The 18,602-nt window shown below is 40.0% G+C and overlaps 1 protein-coding gene across 1 annotated transcript; it reads right to left on the reverse strand.

Moving 5' to 3' along the window:
- Positions 1–2,873: 2,873 nt before the first annotated feature.
- On the reverse strand, positions 2,874–17,598 carry TPH1 (tryptophan hydroxylase 1). The gene is made up of 10 exons (XM_045015688.1): positions 17,461–17,598; positions 14,867–15,050; positions 12,230–12,330; positions 11,563–11,630; positions 9,339–9,535; positions 7,896–8,031; positions 7,161–7,287; positions 5,888–5,983; positions 4,960–5,093; positions 2,874–3,048 (listed from the first exon to the last, which is right to left on the reverse strand). Exons 1-10 carry the CDS (start codon positions 17,575–17,577, stop codon positions 2,874–2,876), a joined length of 1,335 nt encoding a protein of 444 aa, XP_044871623.1. The 5' UTR covers positions 17,578–17,598.
- Between the last annotated feature and the right edge of the window lie 1,004 nt (positions 17,599–18,602).

Below are 18,602 nucleotides of genomic sequence, written 5' to 3' on the forward strand. Positions count from 1 at the left end.
GGGTCTGATTTTGTCCCCATTAAAGCTAGTGGTAAACCCTGCATTAGTATTATTATTTGTACTTCAATGGCACACACAAGGTGCTGTTCACATGCACAGTTCCTCCCTCAAAAAGTTTACAACCTAGGGACCCAGTCGCCCCACAGATGGAGCCGTGCATTAGTGCAGAGACACATTGAAGGTAGTGGGTATACCTGCAGGGACCATATTGCAGAATCAGGGCCTAAGAAACACATTCTACACTCCAGGTCTCAGTAATGTTAATGGGAGCATGAGCCTGCAAAACACAAGGGGAGGCAATTCCCTCCACAAATAAATACATACAAATCCCTGTGACGTCAGTAGGAGTCATACTTGTGTTATCTGCAGGCAAGACTGCATCCAGAATAACAGAATTGTTACATTAAAGAGGTAAATTCATAAATCACAAGTAGTCATGTTTATTGCTTTGCTGTAGAGTTAGGGATTTTTGTTATTACATTGGTTTTCATGGTAACAATTCAGCAATTTTTATCATTTAAAGCATCCACAATATTTAAAAATACTTAATTTTTTTATATTACTGTTTTACATAGCCAGCAGTTTTGGACATGGTAAAACCAAATATAAATGTGGTTATACCCTGAAAAGACATCACTTTAAATAACTTAGCATTTTGTTTCCTATATTTGCATTATATTATATAGATAGAATTCCCTTGTCACAGAATAATACTAGAATTATTAAATCTAGGTACTTGCAGAAATTTAATAGGTCCAATGTTTCCTATTGAAATGTATATGTAATACAGATTTAAGATTTGAAGTAACTCATTACATCTTCTGATTATAATTTGAAAATATAAAAATCCAATACTTTTAGCATAAAGTATCTTAGCACTAACTATTACTACTTAAGCAGACAAAACAAATCCACACTTATCACTTGTTTAAACTGAATAGATTCTTCTCTAAAAACATGAGGTTCCCAAAGATCATTTTAAAGTGTAATTTAAGAAGTCAAGTTAATTTTTATCAAAAATATGGTCTGACTGTCCTAAATGTAAAAGAAAAAAACATTATAAAAGTAATTTTGTGCTAGTAAAAAGGGTACCAACAAAAAAAAAAGTCATCCAGATTTGATTTTAAAAAGGAAAAAAAATATTTAAAATTAGGTCTCTCTCTTAATATATCATATTTTAAGCTGTTCATTATGTATGTGACCCATATGGTCTATTAGGGTGAAATTCACCATTGTGCAGAGGGCCAGCACGAACATTTGCAATATTTAAGTATCAATTACACCCTGTTTTTAGGAATTCAGGGATGAAATCCTAGCTATATTCAAATCAATGGGAGTTTTGCTATTGACTTCAATATGGCCATGATTTTATCCCATTATTCCAGTGAATATACAGATATTTACAGCTACATTCCCCTATCACCTGGAGTAGTGAAGGTTCAATTCTTAGCATGCTAAAAAGTCTGCCCTGCCTTTCACAGATTTCCTACTAAAATTGATAATATCCTTTTAATTTATTTATTTCATCTACAGATTTTAATTTCTAAGAGAGTGAGCAGAAACTACCCCATGGTGTCTAAGTGCAAACCTCCACAATGCCTGAACACTCACAAAACTGGAGAGTTCACTACTGCTTCATGTTACCAGTTCCACATGACTCTGCTTCCCACATCAGCAAAATGCTATTTGGAGGATAATAGATTTCTTTTTCATTACAGGATCTTTGAATACACCTATGAGCTACAAAGACTTAGGGCCTCATCCTGCCAAAAATATATCCCTCAATTCCCATTGGCCTCAATGGGAGTTCAGGGTGCTCTGTGCCCCTCAGGATCAGGCCCTACAGAAGAGAATTGGGATGTATCACCATGCATCTTGGAAGGTCAATGATAAGAAGGAGTAATCAAAGGGACTTTTATTTTCCATATAAACTGATACTAGACAGTGACTATTTAAGAACTGGGCTTCATCACCTTTGTAAGACTATTGTGGATACTGAAATGCCATTTCAAAATGCTTTTAGACACAGGTCTACATTCTCCCCAGCTGAAGTAGAGAGGTGTAAACTGCAGCTCCCTGCACCACCAAGGCTTGCTATGATCTTGGTGGGATTCATTCCCCAAGGCAGAGGGCAGCTGGTGTTACCAATACTGCCCTCCCTCAAATGCTACTCCAGGGACAGCAGGTAAAAATCATGGCCCCATTAAAGTCAATGGCAAAATTCCCATTGACTTCAGTGGAGTCAGGATTTCATTCAGCAGCTTTATGTTGCAAACAGAGGCTGCCACCCAATGGAGATCTTCAGAATCAGTACATCTCCAATCACATCATTTCCCAGATCAGTACTGTTGCCCTTCTGGGGGGAAGGCCTGTACCACTGCAACTTTCTCCTGATGAACTTTGAGGTACTGGAGGCCCTGGACCAGGGTTGGTCATAAACCAACCTCTTACTAGTGGAGGTTAGGAGGAAAACATTCCCTGGGGGTAAATTATCCCATAGGGTTTCCTGCACCGTTTTCTGAAGTAGCTGGCCCTAGCCACTGTCACAGACAGGATGTTGGACTAGACAGACCTCTGTTCTGGTGATTTCTGTATTCGTACACCAGCTTCCCAAGGATGAATGCAGCCCATTTCTTTCCTGATTGGTTTATGGAGTGGGGAGGATTGAAGGGGTCACGTAAACATTTTGTAAGGGCAAAGGGTGTTAAGTAGAGAAACACACAAGTTAAAGTAACTATCCCCACTAGGCATTCATTCTTCTGTTATTAGAGAGGAGGTTTCTATGTATAGCACCCAACAGGTATCTTTATGCCTAAAACAGGACAAAAAAACCAGAGCTGCTGAGTGCAAAGTGCTTATGATTATTGGCCGAGTTAGATGCCCAACTGCTTGCCCATCTTGGTGAGGGCATCGCTGACAATGTCCAGTTCATGACGCAGCTCATTCACCACACTGGCGATGCTCTTGGTGTCTTTCAGGATCTGTACGCTTTGCGTATATGGGTTGTACTTTACTCCAAACGGGCGCTTGATTGTTTTTGCAAACTCTCTGTTCAAACAAAAAAAAGAGACAATGTTTCAAATTAAATCAACAAAAAGTCAAATGTGTCCCTGAGCCAGTCATCACTCTTTGTCTAAGGGAGCTTGGCATGAATTCCACAAGGAAGTCATCATTGGTAACTCATTAGCTAAACCACTTTTTCTTCTTCATAATTCCTAGCTTATATGTAATGTTTTTTATCAGTAGATTTTAAAGCACTTTACAAAGGAGGTCAGCATTCTTATCCTCATTTTACAGATGGGGAAACTGAGGCACACAGCAGAGAAGTGACTTGTCCACAGTCATCCAGAAGATCAGTGGCAGAGCTAGAATTTGAACTCAAGTCTCCAGAGTCCCAATCCAGTGCCCTATCTAGTGGACAACACCTTTGCATATGCTTTGGTAAAGTGGACCAAATTGCCTAAGCACTTGCTAAAAATAGATCTTCAATAACTCATCTACTTTGTCTCTGCTATATGTCACAGGAGAAAGTTATGGGCTACTTTCTGCACTGATATTACTATTTACTACATTGGTTCAGAGTAATTCCATTGAAGTTAATGGCATGACACGTACATAAAACCAGTGTAAGTGAGATCAGAATCACGTCCTTGGACATCAACTGATTTACACTAGTGTAACTGAAAGCAGCATTTCACCTGCTGTTTCATCATGAGCCAAGAGTTTAACCCATTAATGTGTTTCTTTTATAGGATCCTCCTTTTCCCATTGACAAGTGAACTCACCTTCATTGTCTGGGGCAAGAGCAGCCAAAGTTAAAAACCTGCAGCAGATGCAGCTGCTTGGAATGGGTCAGTGCATACATCTGCCTTTGAGCTGGGAGGTATGATTCTCAGCTCACATAGACATACCTGCACTAGCTCTGCTCAAGCTAGCAACTATAGACAGCAGTGGATCTACGGCACCACAGGCAGCTGCTCGGGCTAGCAGCCCTGAATACAATCCCACCCTGTTCCCAGGTACGTGCTCAGGTAGCTAGCCCAAGCCGCCCCCAATGCCGTCACAGATGCACTGCTATTTTTAGGCACTAGCTCAAGCAGAGCTACCGTGGGTGCATGTACACAAACTGGGACTCATACTTCCCTGCTCATACGTAGAGGTATACAGTCTGAGCATGTTACACCTGTGCTCCGCACTATATTAATTACCCCATCTGTTTCTATGTCTAGTTCAAGCTGTTGTTTTTAATTTGTTAACGCCTATGTGGTTTGGGACTTAGCTACTTTAGAAACCATTTCTTTTCTCATGTCCCACTGTGCAAAATTCTCCTTTGTGCACAGAGCCAACAGAAGCCTTATGCACATCTTATGCCCCCCTCAAAATGGAACTCAAGGAGTGCTTTGGCCTTGTCTGTCCCTCTACACAGGGGAGAATTCCACCCCACTGTGACAGCTGAGATCAGCAGAGATGCTTTAGCTGGCAGGGCCAGGATGGTGCACCCATTCTCAGTGGAGATTCCTGACAGTGAAACTTAGTCCATCAGACCTCAGATCAGTTTGTCTTCATAGCATGGTGCAAAACTCATCTTTATGGCCCTACCTTTGCCAGGTGGCTCTAAACCAAAGCTTTGTCTTTTATTTTTCTCTTTCTCAGATTTCTTTCCCATTAGATGGATAGGTAACGGGGATGGGGTTAACATTGCTGCCCTTTGTGGGCATTTATAGACTTATGTTTTCTGTTATGTGTGATGTTCTCAGATACATCAATTGACATAATAAAATAATAATAACAACAATAATAATAATACAAGGCAGAGAGAGGAAATATTGAACAGCAGCTTTCCAACCAAGTGGGAGCTAAAAATAGAGCATGATAATAAAAATTACAGGAAATTTTTGCTGGCACACACACATCAGAATAAACCTGGCTTAGGTAATACTGAGATTAAACAGACTGTACCTCATCTTTTCCTTTGCTTCTTCAAAACTTTCAGAAACAAAGTAGACTTCCTGGAAAGTTGTGATGATGCATTCTTGCTTGCAGGTCACCTTAGGATCAAAGGACTTGACTTTGGCATTGCCAGAGAGAGCATGCTGGATAATAGACAAAGTAATGACGCAAAGATATTAACATTAGCACATGTCAGAGTAGTATCAGCACCACAAGAGCACACAGGAAAAACCAGAGGATAGAAACAGTGTGTTGAAGAGGACGAAATGATGCCATATATGGAATGCCTGTAGCACATCATCTCTTAAGAGTTGTGTCTGCAGATTGGCACCAGCTAACCCTTAAGAAACTGGCTATCCTTAAAGGGCCAAATTCTGTCCCCATTATTTATAGTGAGTAGTATCTTGGTATGTGAGCAAGTCAACTTGAACTTGAACTCTGAAGCCAATATGATTGCACATGTAGCAGGAGGCTACTCAATGAGAACAATAGTATCAGAATCTGGTCTGACAAGCAGAGCCTTAGGCTAAAAACACATCTATTTAGGGCCTGATTCTAAGAAATACAGGGCACTTTCAACTCCATCTAAAACCACTGGGAGCAACAGAGCTCCAAAAGACACAATTTACAATTATTAGTTCTATGCTTTTTCACTTAACCAGAATCATCCCTAGAGGTCTCTGGGAGCCAGATTTTTAAAGGTATTCAGGTGCCAAACTCCCATTGAAATCAATACCTTTAAATATCTTTAAAAATCTAGCTCTAGGAGCTTCCAGAATAAATGCTACTCAAAGATCTGCTGCTTCAGTTCACAGGTTCTATATGGGCCATTGGCCATAGCTACTCAGTCCTCCCAGTATTTTGAACAAACTACCACAAAAATCAGGTGAGAACAAAGAAAGAGGGCAAATAAAGGGAGGATGTTTTCTCTTCTTACCTTGAGCTCACTGATGGAAGAAAGTAAACCAGCCCCATAGACTCGTAGCTGTCCCTCTTGCTTACATAAACCAAACTCCACAGTGAAGAAGTAGCACTGATACAGAAGAAAAACAAAAAAGAATTAAAATGGAGTTGTCTTCAACACAAATGGAACTAATGGTGCAGCAGATTTTGTAAGTCAAGCAAACTAGACCAAGGGTTGTCAAGCTGGGTGTAACAATCCCCTAATAGGGTCTTGAGCAAATGTCAGAGGGTCACAATTACCCTGCTTTCCCCATTTTGCCAAGTGGAAGGGGGCCCAGAATGGAAAAAGTTAAGAACCACTGAGCTGGACAGTTCTGACAAGTGACTTTACTGCTACTATTCCACACCCTAGGCTCACCTTTATCACAGAGACTTTTGATCTCAACAGAAGCAGTGAGCTCTAGTCCTGCCGCACAAATGCACTGAACCAGCCAGTTGAAATTGTTATGCGGCAGCTTAACAGAAGCACTGGAAGTGATTGAATTTTTTTTAAACTGATAAATAATGAGATCAGCCAGAGGGGCATGAACAAGAGCCAAGCTCCCTTCTGTTTTCCCTTTAGTTCTGTTGTCTGAAGGGATTTATGATGTTTATTTCAGTTTGCTGGCCTTGGAGATTTGTGTAGGTATATTTGGGGGAGGGGAGAGTTCAGAAGTGCTTAGCAGTATTGGTTTGATTCTGCTCCCATAGAAGGCAATGGGAGCAAAGATAGAACAGTGTTGAGTGCTTTTGAAAATCCCTCCCATTGTCTCTGTTTATTATAATTCTTTCTTTCCCCTTTTAAAATGTATTTCTTTCAAAACATCCAGAAGACTTTGGACATGGGGCACCCACAATATTATATAATTTGTTGAGGGAAAAACCCTCTCACTACTAAGTTGTAAAAATACACAATCAATTGCATCCTATGACAACTATATTTCCTTTGGGTTAATTCTAAAGGATAAAGAAACAGATTTAGAAGAAACAGACCATTGGTTCTCAATCTGGAAGTTATGATACCCAGAGACTCTTATTTTATGGTTAGATGGAGAATATCATTCACCTCCGATCACTTCTGTTCTATCATGGAGTTACGGAACAGAAAAAGGTTAGACCCAGTGAAAAAGACAATATAGTGAATGATTTGCTTCTGCTGATACTGAATGATAAATCTCCCAATTACTTCAACAGGAGTGGGATCAGCCCTGTCAAATGCTGAGAGCAATGCAAGTGGGATTATCACCGCCACAGATTGAGACACTCACGGTTGCCAGTTTTTCAACAGCCTCATCTGATGCCCCAAGCGATGCCAGGCCAATTTCCTGGGAGAACTGAGCAAAACTCGGTTCAGCCAAGAGTGGGACATGACCCAGGAGCTCATGACAGGTATCGCTGAAAAAGAAACAAAGCAGAAGCCGTGAGAGGATGCTCTTTCTTGCTGAAGGTGTGAAAAAGCAGCACCATCCAATGAATACAATTGTCTCAGAAGAAAACTCTTTGTTACACTGAAAAATGATTTAATATCAAAATGACAGGAAAAACATTTCTCTTATTAGAGTGCATCATATTAACTCTACAGAAAATACTTAGACCCAAATCTTCAAATCTGGATGCCCAAAGTTAAGCTTCTAAATCCATAGTTAGGAGCCTAGGGTGAGATTTTCAAAGTTGCTTAGTGTTGGCCTAACTCTGCTTCCATTTAAATCAGTGAGTTCTCACTGAGCAAGAGGAGCAGTGTTAGGCCAACACTGGGCACTTTTGAAAATCCGATCCCTAAGAAAGAGTTGCCTGATTTTCAGAAGTGCTGTGCATCCAAAAATCTCATTAAAGTCAGTGAGAGATGCAGGCACTCAGTATCTTTGAAAATCAGGCCATTCTTACCCAGATGCCTGAATATGGATGTAGAAGCCTGACTTTAGGCACCCAGGTTTAAAAACTTTGTCTATAAACTACAGGTTTGTGCACATATTTGACTTCTCCCCAGAAATAAAATAACTTACGGCTCTGGGGTGTAGAGAGGGTCCGAGCTGTGCCTAACATACTGAGTGCAGTGAAAAACTCTGAACGCTAAGCCTGCCAAGAAATCTCTGGGTGACAAATATCCAGCAACTGGACGGATGGTGAAACCTGTGTGCTCTGAAAAGCAATAGATAAATCATAGGTCAACATGATGTAGAATTTTATGATGTTCAAAGCTGTGTTTCTCCTCTTACTTCTGGATTAAATACCACAGCGTGGCTTTGCTCAAGGACAAGGAGGAAAACTAGAGATGAGCTATGATCAAAATTCCCACATTTGAAAATTACCAAGATATTGCCAACATACTTCTGACTTTGTGTGTTTTTCCCCTAGACCATCTCATTCACAAACTCCAGCAGTCACTTTAGTGCTGGCCTTGCCCACAGATTTCACAATTATATAAAACTATAATACAACATATATAAAAATGGGGGGAGGAGGGGAAAAGATATAATAAAGGACCATAAGGGAGATGAGTGAAAATGTCAAAAGGGTTGCTGTTTGCCTTTATGGTTTACTCGCATATTGTTCATGATTTGGTTAGCAATGCCTTGCAGTCCATGTCAGTATAGCATGTGGTCTCATTGTGTAATGATTCCTTTCTCTTTCTCCTTTGATTCGTTGTATTGTGTTCAGAACTACAGAGCACTCACTTTCATAGATTCAAATCTCTTAAGGCCAGGGAGGACCATTATGATCATCTAATCTGAGCTCCTGGACAACACAGACCATAGAATTGCTCCAAACAATTCCTGCATCAAGTCCGTAACTTCTGACTGAGCTAGAGACATCCAGTCTGGATTTAAGGACTTCATGTAATGGGAAACCCACCACCAACCTTTTGGAGAGAGGATCTCTTCTTAGAGCAGATATTTATTTTAAAACTGGACTCTGTGCTTTTCAAATGTACAGCATGTAGGTCATATACACCATACGTCCCCACACAAAACTTCCACTGACATCAGTGGCTGTATACAGTCCTTTTATTTTTAAAGTGTTATGTGTCACAGGAACAAGATAATACCCATGGTATTGTTTTAGTCACAAAAAAAAGTACATACTGGGCATAAGAGGTCCCTTAAAATGCATGCAATAGAAAAATGTAATATTAATATCTCTATTATGTTACACAAGTTTGTCTGCCTTCCCATGATGTACATGTGTACCCCTGCCCCATATTGATTGGATTATAGTACTTGCTGAAGTCACCATCTAGTAGCTAAATACTGCTTATAATTTGTAGCCCCAATATGAAGAGAGAGAGAGAGCATGCCACCTTTAGTAGCTGTGATTTACGAGGACAGGGGGGGCAGGTTTTTATAGGTTTATAGATGCCTAAAGTTGCAGATAGGCATCAAGGGGGATTTTCAAAAGCACCTAGGTGTTTAACTCCCATTGGTATAGCAGAGAAATTAGCACATTACCTTTCAGGAAACACGATACATCTTCCAGCTGGGGGATATTGTCTTCTCGGTACCCACAGTATTTGGTGAGTAAGGGTAAGTTTTTAAGGTACTCTCTGCAGGCATGAGTTGGGTAGAGCTTGTTGAGCTCTCTGAATACAGTGCCCCAAGTCTTGATCTCCTCCTCAGTGAATTCAATCTTGGGGATTGGGTCACCGCTATAATGAAAGGAGAAAGAAAGGATGTCATGGCTCAGAATGGATAGCTCTAGAAATGGATGACTCATTTACCTAGTACTATTAATATTTAACATTTATGTTGCTATACCATCCAGTCAGGATCAGGGCTCCGTTGCATTAGATAATTTACAAATACACAGAAAGACATGGTCTCTGCTCTGAAGAGCTTACACTCTGGGGCAGAGGTCGGCAACCTGCAGCACACATGCCAAAGGCACAACGCGGGCTGATTTTTAGTGGCACGCTGCTGCCAGCCAAGGTCCCAGCCACCAGCCCCACTCAGCCCACTGCCAGTCTGGATGGACGGAACCCTGGCCATCAGCAGGCTGAGCAGGGCCAGCGGCTGGGACCCTGACTGGCAAGGGCCGGTGGACAGAACCCCAGACCAGCAGTGGGCTGAGCGGGGCCGGCGGCCGGGAACCTGGCTGGCAAGGGCTGGTGGACAGAACCCCAGACCAGCAGCGGGCTGAGCGGCTCAGCCTGCTGTTGGTCTGGGGTTCCGTCTGCCGCCCACACTGCCGATCTGGCACATTAAACCTTTTACTGGCACATGAAACCTTAAATTAATGAAGACTTGGCACACCACTTCCTAAAGGTTGCCAACCCTGGCTTTACGGGTTTGATCCAACTCCCACTGAAGTCAATCAATGGGAATCTTTCCACTTACATCAGTGGAATTGGCTCAGGGACTCAGGCCCCAACTTTGCAAAGAGTTCCATATGCCTTTAACATTGGGAATAAAAAGTTCAATCCTTGCAAAAGTCTTTTCAGAATCAGGACCTAAGAATGTTAAATTTTTCCCCAGCCTGTGTATAACTAGTCTTCATTACCTTTTCAATTTCTTTAAAGGAAAGGAAAGATAATGAGCTCAGTTAACATCATGATAAATCTACGCATCTAAATGTTCATTTGCCATGTGAAAATCATACTTCTCTAGAAAAACCATGAGTATCTGTCAAAATGTATTAAACCTAGTCTATCACCTCACATTAGCCTTCTGGATCTTGATTAAACTGGACTATTCTGAGGACTTGAGTCAAAACCCATTGAAAGTAATCGGAATGCTGTGTCATGATTCTACCAGTAGCGATTTCAGGGCCTGACAAACAAACATGATAGAAATTAACCTCCCAAAGATAACTGTATCAACATAATAATGCTGCAGACTATTGGATTTATGCTGCGCTTGCTGATTCCATTAGTGTATGCTGCTGTGATTACAGGTTATAACATTTCTGTGTCATTTCCCAGTGGAGGGGGTTGACATCTAAACCCAGGTACGGAACAACAACATGAAAAGTATGCTCAGAGTCAAATTATAGCACTTAAGTCATTATTGTATCTGAGTCAAGGAGAGCCCACTGTGGGGTCCTAAATACCACAAGGCCCTTTTCAGTTTTATTTCACTGTGCCCTTCTTAACATTGTACCTAATGCCCTATTATGAACCAGAAACTGCACTATTTTGAACCAGAAACTAGAATAATGATTATTTTCTTGCTTCATTTATAGTTATCAGTCAGTAGGCTAGATCCTGACCTCAATGTCTTTGCACCACTCCAGTGGCACAAAGGTGATAGAGATCTGCCCTAATAGGGTAATCATGAAGCTGGTATATCCAGCTGCACAGCATGTGTTCCTAACTCTCTCAGTTACAGGATGTGTTCCTAAACAAGGTGGAGGAGTGACCATGAGTAAGAGAGGGTTGAGCCAGAAAGCACTGCAGTCCAGTTATTCCCAGCTGGTGGAGCCATCACATTGGGACCACCCTAGCTAGCATAATTAGCTAGCAACCTTTAAATTATAGTTTGATCCTCAGACCAATCAGAGATCCTGGAAGTAGTAAGGTGGCTTCGATCAACCTTTCTATTCCTCCCACACTGGTTCCTATACCAAACACAGCTCGGCTAGGCCTGGACATCTGGCCTGGTGAATGTGAACTACACTTATTTTATGCACCTCATTATTCCAAAGCAAGAGACTTGTTTTGCAAGGAATCATACTTACTGTTTGTAGTTCATAGCTAGGTCTGCAAAATACTTTCGCCTCTTACGATAGACATTGTCTTTGAAACCCTATGTGTGGGAAAAAAGTAATACACATTTCCATCTCTGTAATAAATAAGCTTATTAACAAAGAAAACACTATTGTAAAAGCAAGTCTTGGGAAAATAAATGGCCAAAATAGGCGTCTGTTGTTGTTGTTAGTCTATGAAATAAATAAATCCCTCAATTTAAAATGGAGATCAGCATTTCATGCACATAACTCTTGATGTAAATATTGTGTAGATAAGGATTCCTTTTTCAAAGCTTTACCTACACTAAATTGGTTATTTAATTGATTGCTCTGAATATTAGAAATTATACCCAGTTCAATTTGTTTTCTTTATTTGTGGGGGTGGGGGAAAACGACTGTGTATTACTTTAGAGGGAAAATAAATCTAGTTCAAAACAGTATTCTTTTTGTCTGCGAGTATTCAGGACTTAACCCTGCAGTTGCTACATAGGCAAGATTCCCTTTAAAGCTTGCAGAACTGAGGTCAATGAGAGCAATGCCTGAGCAAAGACACCAGGAATAAGGCCCAGAGTTACACAGTCAAAACCACAAAGCCACTCTATAGGGCAAAAACTGATCTGCCTTCACTCATTGTTACAATAGCAGGGAAGCTACTTACTGGATGGTCGGCATCCAATTCAGACCCATACATCAGAACACGATTCGCACATTTATCCAAATCTGAGATCTTCTTAGGAAACCAGGGTGTATTCTCCATGTCTAAGGAATGCATGAAATCCACAATATTATTAATAAAATCCAGCGGGTTAAAAGCGGAAATGCCTGTTTCAAGTTTAGCTCTGGCAGCTACAAGTGAAATCAAGAGGCAGTGAAGAGGATGAGGGAGTCCTCTGCCTATCTGGCACCAGCACAACTTCTAACACTTCCTCCTGTGTCACTAAAACACTCTCCTTAAAGAACATTAAGTCATAAAAAATAGGGGGAGGAAATGGTTAACTAAGGGGCTGGAGCTTAAATGGTTTTTCTGTAGCTGTTGTTATTTGTATTATACTAGCACCCTCCAGGCCCCAGCTGAGATCAGAGTCTCATTGTGTTATGTGCTGTACGAACAAATAGTAAGAGACAGTCCCTGCCCTACAGAGTTTTAGAAGAGACAAAGGGTGGAAAGGGAAACAGAGGCAGTGAAGTGTAAGTGATTTGCGCAAAGTTACACATCCGGGTGTGAATAGGACCCAGGCCTCCCATGTCACAGTGTAGAACTCTGACCACTGAACCACACTGCCTTCCTAATAAGGAGAAGGAAGTGCTCTTGTCAATGTGAACAGCTTTTCTGACTGAGGGCAGGTCGTCACTATCCGGCAGGTAGTGATCGATCTATCGGGGGTCGATTTATCACGTCTAGTGTAGATGCGATAAAATCGATCCCTGATCGCACTCCTCGTCGACTCCGGAACTCCAGCTCGCGAGAGGTGGAAGCAGAGTCGACGGGGGAGCAGCAGCAGTCGACTTGCCGCCGTCCTCAGGGCCAGTTAAGTCAACCTAAGATACGCTGACTTCAGCTATGCTATTCACGAAGCTGAAGTTGTGTATCTTAGGTCGACCCCCCCGGCTAGTGTAGACCTGGGCTGAGTCTGGGGTTCTCAGCTACAGTAGCCCTGAAGCCTTAAAGGGACATGTCATTTTTTATTATAGACTCGGTTTTGCTTAGCCCAATAGAGCCTTTGCTCCCCTGTCAGCCGGGCTATGTTCAACCCCTGCCCCTGTACAAAGCCAGAGTAAATGGGTGTTGTTTAATTCCCTTGTGTTTGCTTATAGGCTACAATAGTATAACCGTTTACACAGGCCTTTCGTTATAAGAAAAAACACAAACTGAAGTCCAAACTCAAGCAAAACAGTTTACATTTTCATTGATAAATTCAGCCTTACAAAGTTGTCATCAAAATCTACTACTCCAAGTGCAAAATGTACTTAGCCCCGTCATCATTCCTTATCCCACATTGGAGTGCAAGTTGAGTTTTGCCAGTCTGGATAGAGCAGGGGTCGGCAATCTTTCAGAAGTGGTGTGCCGAGTTTTCATTTATTCACTCTAATTTAAGGTTTCACGTGCCAGTAATACATTTTAACATTTTTAGAAGGTCTCGTTCTATAAGTCTATAATATAGAACTAAACTATTATTGTATGTAAAGTAAATAAGGTTAAAATGTTTAAGAAGCTTCATTTAAAATTAAATTAAAATTCAGAGCCCCCCTGGACTGGTGGCCAGGGCCCAGGCAGTGTGAGTGCCACTGAAAATCAGCTCGTGTGCCACCTTCGGCAAACGTGCCATAGCTTGCCTACCCCTGGGATAGAGCATGTTTTCTGTCACTATTTTAAGGAGGTACCTATAGTTTTATGCAATGTTGTTGTCCTGGTTTTTAAAAAGAGAGTGTATTTTTAATTCAGCTGTTACAATTCTGTATAGATTAATAATTTCTATTTAAATTTTGTTCATTTAATTTTGGAACGTGTAAAGGGTTGTTTTTGCTCATTTAAAGCCATGTTACCTTAGAGCAAAACATACTCAGAGTATCAGTAACTGCACAAGATACACCTGATGAAATTCATACACTTCATTTTTGCATGTCTGTTAAATATATATTGCTAGTGAACAAAGTTAAATTTTTGATGCTATTATACTATAACAATATGATGAAATTTGTTAGGTGGTTTTGATCCACCTGTATTTCAAAATATCAGTGTCTTGGGTTTAATTTTTGTGTTTGGAGTGTTTGTGTGAATGTTTCTCTTGCACTCTTTTTAAAATGGTGTTGATGGAAAGATTTTTAGGGTGAGTTTTATTTCAGGGTGTCTTTCAGTTGCCATGAATAAAATATTGTAATGGTAGCTGAAAACCACAAATGTAATCTCCCATCTCTGCTGAAATGAAGCTATGAAGTTTGAATTTGTCTCTCTTTCCCTTGAATTTGCATTCCATCACTATTGCACTATGTTTTTTCTTTTATTCCCTTCCTCATTTACTGGTCATCTTAGTTTGTCTACAAGGAAATGTTGCATTGGGTTAACTTGGTTTGTTCACATTAAAGAGCCTTGATTTCAATGAAGGTATGCCAACTCACCATCTGAGTATCTCATCTTATAGCTTTCAGTGGAACACACTTTTTGTTTTACCCCATTTCCTTGTTCTACTAGTTCCCAAATACCGGACATAAAAGGACTGAAAACTAACTCATTAGAAAGTAGCACAATATCCTCTTCCCTTTATGCAGTTTTGCTAGAACATCCCTCCATACTTACCATCCTCCTGCACAGTGACATTATCTGTGGGGTTCACGGATACAATATTGACGTGGGATTTCAGTAGATGGAAGATCTCATTCAGTTGTTCCATGTTACTATCGCAGTCCACAAAGATCTCAAACTCTGAATTTCTTCGCCTTGACTTTCGGGACTCGATGTGCATGAGATTTACATGTTTCTCCTATTTATAAGAAAAAATGTTTTAAGCCAGGCTGATTAGATAATCTGTACTGCTTGCCAAGCCAATATTCTACTGTTTAACATTATCTCTGTGAAGTCTCTTTAGGTAAACAACCCTATTAATAGCAGCTTGCTTATTAAAAAAAGATAAGGAACGGTTGTTAAAAAAAAATTCCCATGTTAGAGAAAATAAAAGAGAGGTGCTTTTATTTCCTCAATTTTAATTTGAAATGTCTTCCTCTTCTTGCATTAATCCCATCAAATGGGGTCCTCTCTCTCTCTATCATCCCACATGTTAAAATGTCTTCCTTCCTTTTCCTTCTTTCCAACCAACCACTCCTTCTTCAGTCAGCTTCTCTGCCTTTTTCCTTCAGCCTTGATCTGTTGAATTCTCTTCCCCATGTAGTTGTCAGGACTTTGCTTTACATGACCAAACTGTCTGACCCTGCACTCCCTCATTTTTTTCATTTATGGGTGTTACTTCAAGCATGTCTCTAACATACACATTCCTCACATGGTCTTTCTTGCTTACACCACTCATTCATCTCCACATTCCCATTTCTGTGGAACAGATCATTTGCTTATATTTCTTCTTTGGCACCCAGTGCCATACGTTAAAACTGGATGGACCACTGTTTTTACAGATTTCCCCTTTTAATTTTACTAATATCTTGCTGTCACATACTACACATACTAAGTGCTTATTATCCTAGCTCTAATTTGTCTGCCATTTCCCCATTTTCCTGGACTCTGGACCCCAAATACTTGAAACTTTGTGTTTTTAGTTTTGTCTGCCCATCTAGTTTCAATGATAATTCTTCAGTGTTCACATTATTGAAATTCCATACCATATACTCTGTTTGTCCTCTCGTTATTTTGAGCCTATGTCTCTCCAACACATCCTTCCATTTATCAAGTTCATCTTCTAGACTATCTTTCTTCTCACTGTGTCGAATAATATCATCTGCAAACAATGTGCACCAAGGTGCCTCCTTCTGTATGTTCTTTGTAAGGGTATCCAGGATAAGGATAAACAAGAAAGGGCTCAGTGCTGATCCCTGATGCACTCCCACCACCTTAACTGATAGTTTGTGTGTTTCACCACTAGAAGTTCTGACTATTGACGTTGCACGTATATACATGGCTTGAACACGCTGCACATAAAGTTCTGGCATCATTTTCTCCCTCATATACCACCAGATGACTTCTCTTGGAACTCGGTCAAAAGCCTTTTCCAGAACAATGAACACCATGAGAATATATTTCCTTTTCTCTCTAAATTTATCCACTAGCTGTCTCAGTGCAAAAGCTGCAACTACTATCGAACTTCCAGACATGAAGCCATATTGATTTGTGCGAATATCTACTTCACTTCTTAGTCTCTTATTGATGACTCTCTCCATGATTTCATTGTTTGACTCATCAGATCTATACTGCTATAATTTATAAATATAGTAAAATATATTTTATTTAAAATTTTTAAGCACAAAGAGGTATAATAAAGTGGACCAAATTCCATAGTCCTAATTCTAGCAAACCTACCACTGGCTAGTGAAAGTGTAAAATCTGCAGCTTAGTTAGCATAGTTGATTAGCAGTTGAGTCACTATAAATCACTGTCTGCCAATCAAGTCAGCAAATGTTTGTTACTCTTAAAAATAAAAAGAGATGTTAAAATGATAATTTTCCAATAATATCTTTAACTTCTGTTTTATCTGAAAGAATATTCCTTAACAATATGTTTCATAAAATGAAAGAGTAGGGCTCTCTTAGTAGTAAAATTATGCAAGGACACATTGGAGAGCAGTATTAACCCACTTCCTCCCCAGTGGCTCAGTGTGTTGTATAGACAGTATGCTCAAAACCTGGGGTATCTCATCTTGTCAATGGTAATGCAACTTCTTCCATTGATAAAGGAATGACATTGGTGATCTGGAAAAGAGTTAATTCATTCTTCCTTCATATGTAAGATAGTTGTCACAAAGAGGAGGAAAACACAGCAAGTAGTACCAATAGGCTGAATCCAGAAAGTTCAAAGCTGGACTCCCAACCTTTGAAACATTGCAAATGTGGGGTTTTGATTCATCCCATCATAGAAATGGGGAGCGGCAGTATAGTTGAGATCTGGAGTACTCTGATCAGGGGGGTTATTATTTTGGATCCATTTCTTCTAAAAGGCCAAGGGTACCGAACCTTCTCCTATTAAAGGCAAAACTCCTCTGGACTTCAGTGGGAGCAGGAGAAAGAGACATGTTTTTGAGGGGTATTAACACAGCCTCTAATTTTGCAGGCACAATTTTGCATTCACAATTAATTATGGATCTTTTCTTACTATGGGAAATAAATTATGCTGGATGCCAAAATGACTCTTACATTCAGAAAACCTTCTGTAGAAATGTGAGGACTACATACCTGAAAGAGTTTTAGCGCTTTTACAAGTCCTCCAACTTCATTCTTTAAGGAAAAAACGACAGCTGCTCTACCTCTTTCTGCTGAATTGTCTTTGTTCTCTTTATTGTCTTCAATCATTGTATAATTTGACTTATTTAACTAAAAGCAAATAAGAAAATATAGATTTGTTGCATAAGAAATAGGTTGAAAAGACTCCTGTACAGTTTATATGCTACAGCTCTCAGTGCAATAATATCACATTTTGATGGATAAATTGCAAAAATAAAGTGCCATTCAAATCATTATATACACTCACATGCATACAGATAGGAACATGTACAAGTCTTTACAAAATTGGGGCTTAATATGGGGTGGGGGCATTTTAAATCAATGTGGACCCTTTTGGGAGGTCTTTGGTAGTTCTTCAGCAGGATGCAATGCATATATTTATAAAAGTATATAGTTTGTAATTAAAAATAAATGATTTGCAGAAGTAATAAGCATTAGTGTGAGTCTTCAATAGAATACTTCTAGGGGTTAAGTACAAACTTGAAAAGCCTCATCCAAAACCCATTGGAGCCAACAAATGGAAGGACTCTCATTGACTTCAACAGGAGCTGCATTAAGTCCTAATACCCTAGCACTGGGAGTTCCTCTCCATTCTGTATCTCTGAGTCAGAATTTCTGTTTGGACAGAAGCCACTACTATTGCAAAGGAACCAGACAAAAACCTAAAGGAACCAGAAAAATATGTTGAATAAAACCCCTTAACTAGAAACTTAGGTATAATCTGATCAATAAAGCCATATAATTTCTTCTCAGAGTTCTTTGCTATATGCTTTAAAATAACTATCATAAACATGCTCTGAAAATGGTCCAACATGTAAGTCTCAGAAAGATCTCTGATCAGTTTAGTCTCTGACAAGCTTTATGTATAAAGCTTTCAGATATATCAATTGGTATGACATTCTGCTCTTCAACTCTCTTTATTCCCCCTCTGCCTTCTTCCCCCATCCCATTTGTAGCTCCCACTTTACCCCATATCCCTTTCTCTGATGGTGCATCAAAGAATGTTGTGCATTAAATGATGGTACATTAAGAATTAAGCAGGTTGCTTGAAGTAGCAAAATATTTGACATTTTGCTGAAAACGAGAATGTTTAT

This window comes from Mauremys mutica, chromosome 4 (genome assembly GCF_020497125.1).
Source record: "Mauremys mutica isolate MM-2020 ecotype Southern chromosome 4, ASM2049712v1, whole genome shotgun sequence".
Taxonomy (NCBI): Eukaryota; Metazoa; Chordata; order Testudines; family Geoemydidae; genus Mauremys; species Mauremys mutica.

Excerpts from the sequence above, each read along its gene's own strand:
- TPH1 (XM_045015688.1), bottom strand. The coding sequence starts at position 17,577 with ATGATTGAAGACAATAAAGAGAACAAAGACAATTCAGCAGAAAGAGGT. Across the intron at positions 9,536-11,562 it reads CTAGCTATGAACTACAAACA|CGGTGACCCAATCCCCAAGA; the intron begins GTAAGTATGATT and ends CTTTCATTATAG. Across the intron at positions 5,984-7,160 it reads CTGTTGAAAAACTGGCAACC|TGCTACTTCTTCACTGTGGA; the intron begins GTGAGTGTCTCA and ends CTTCTGTATCAG.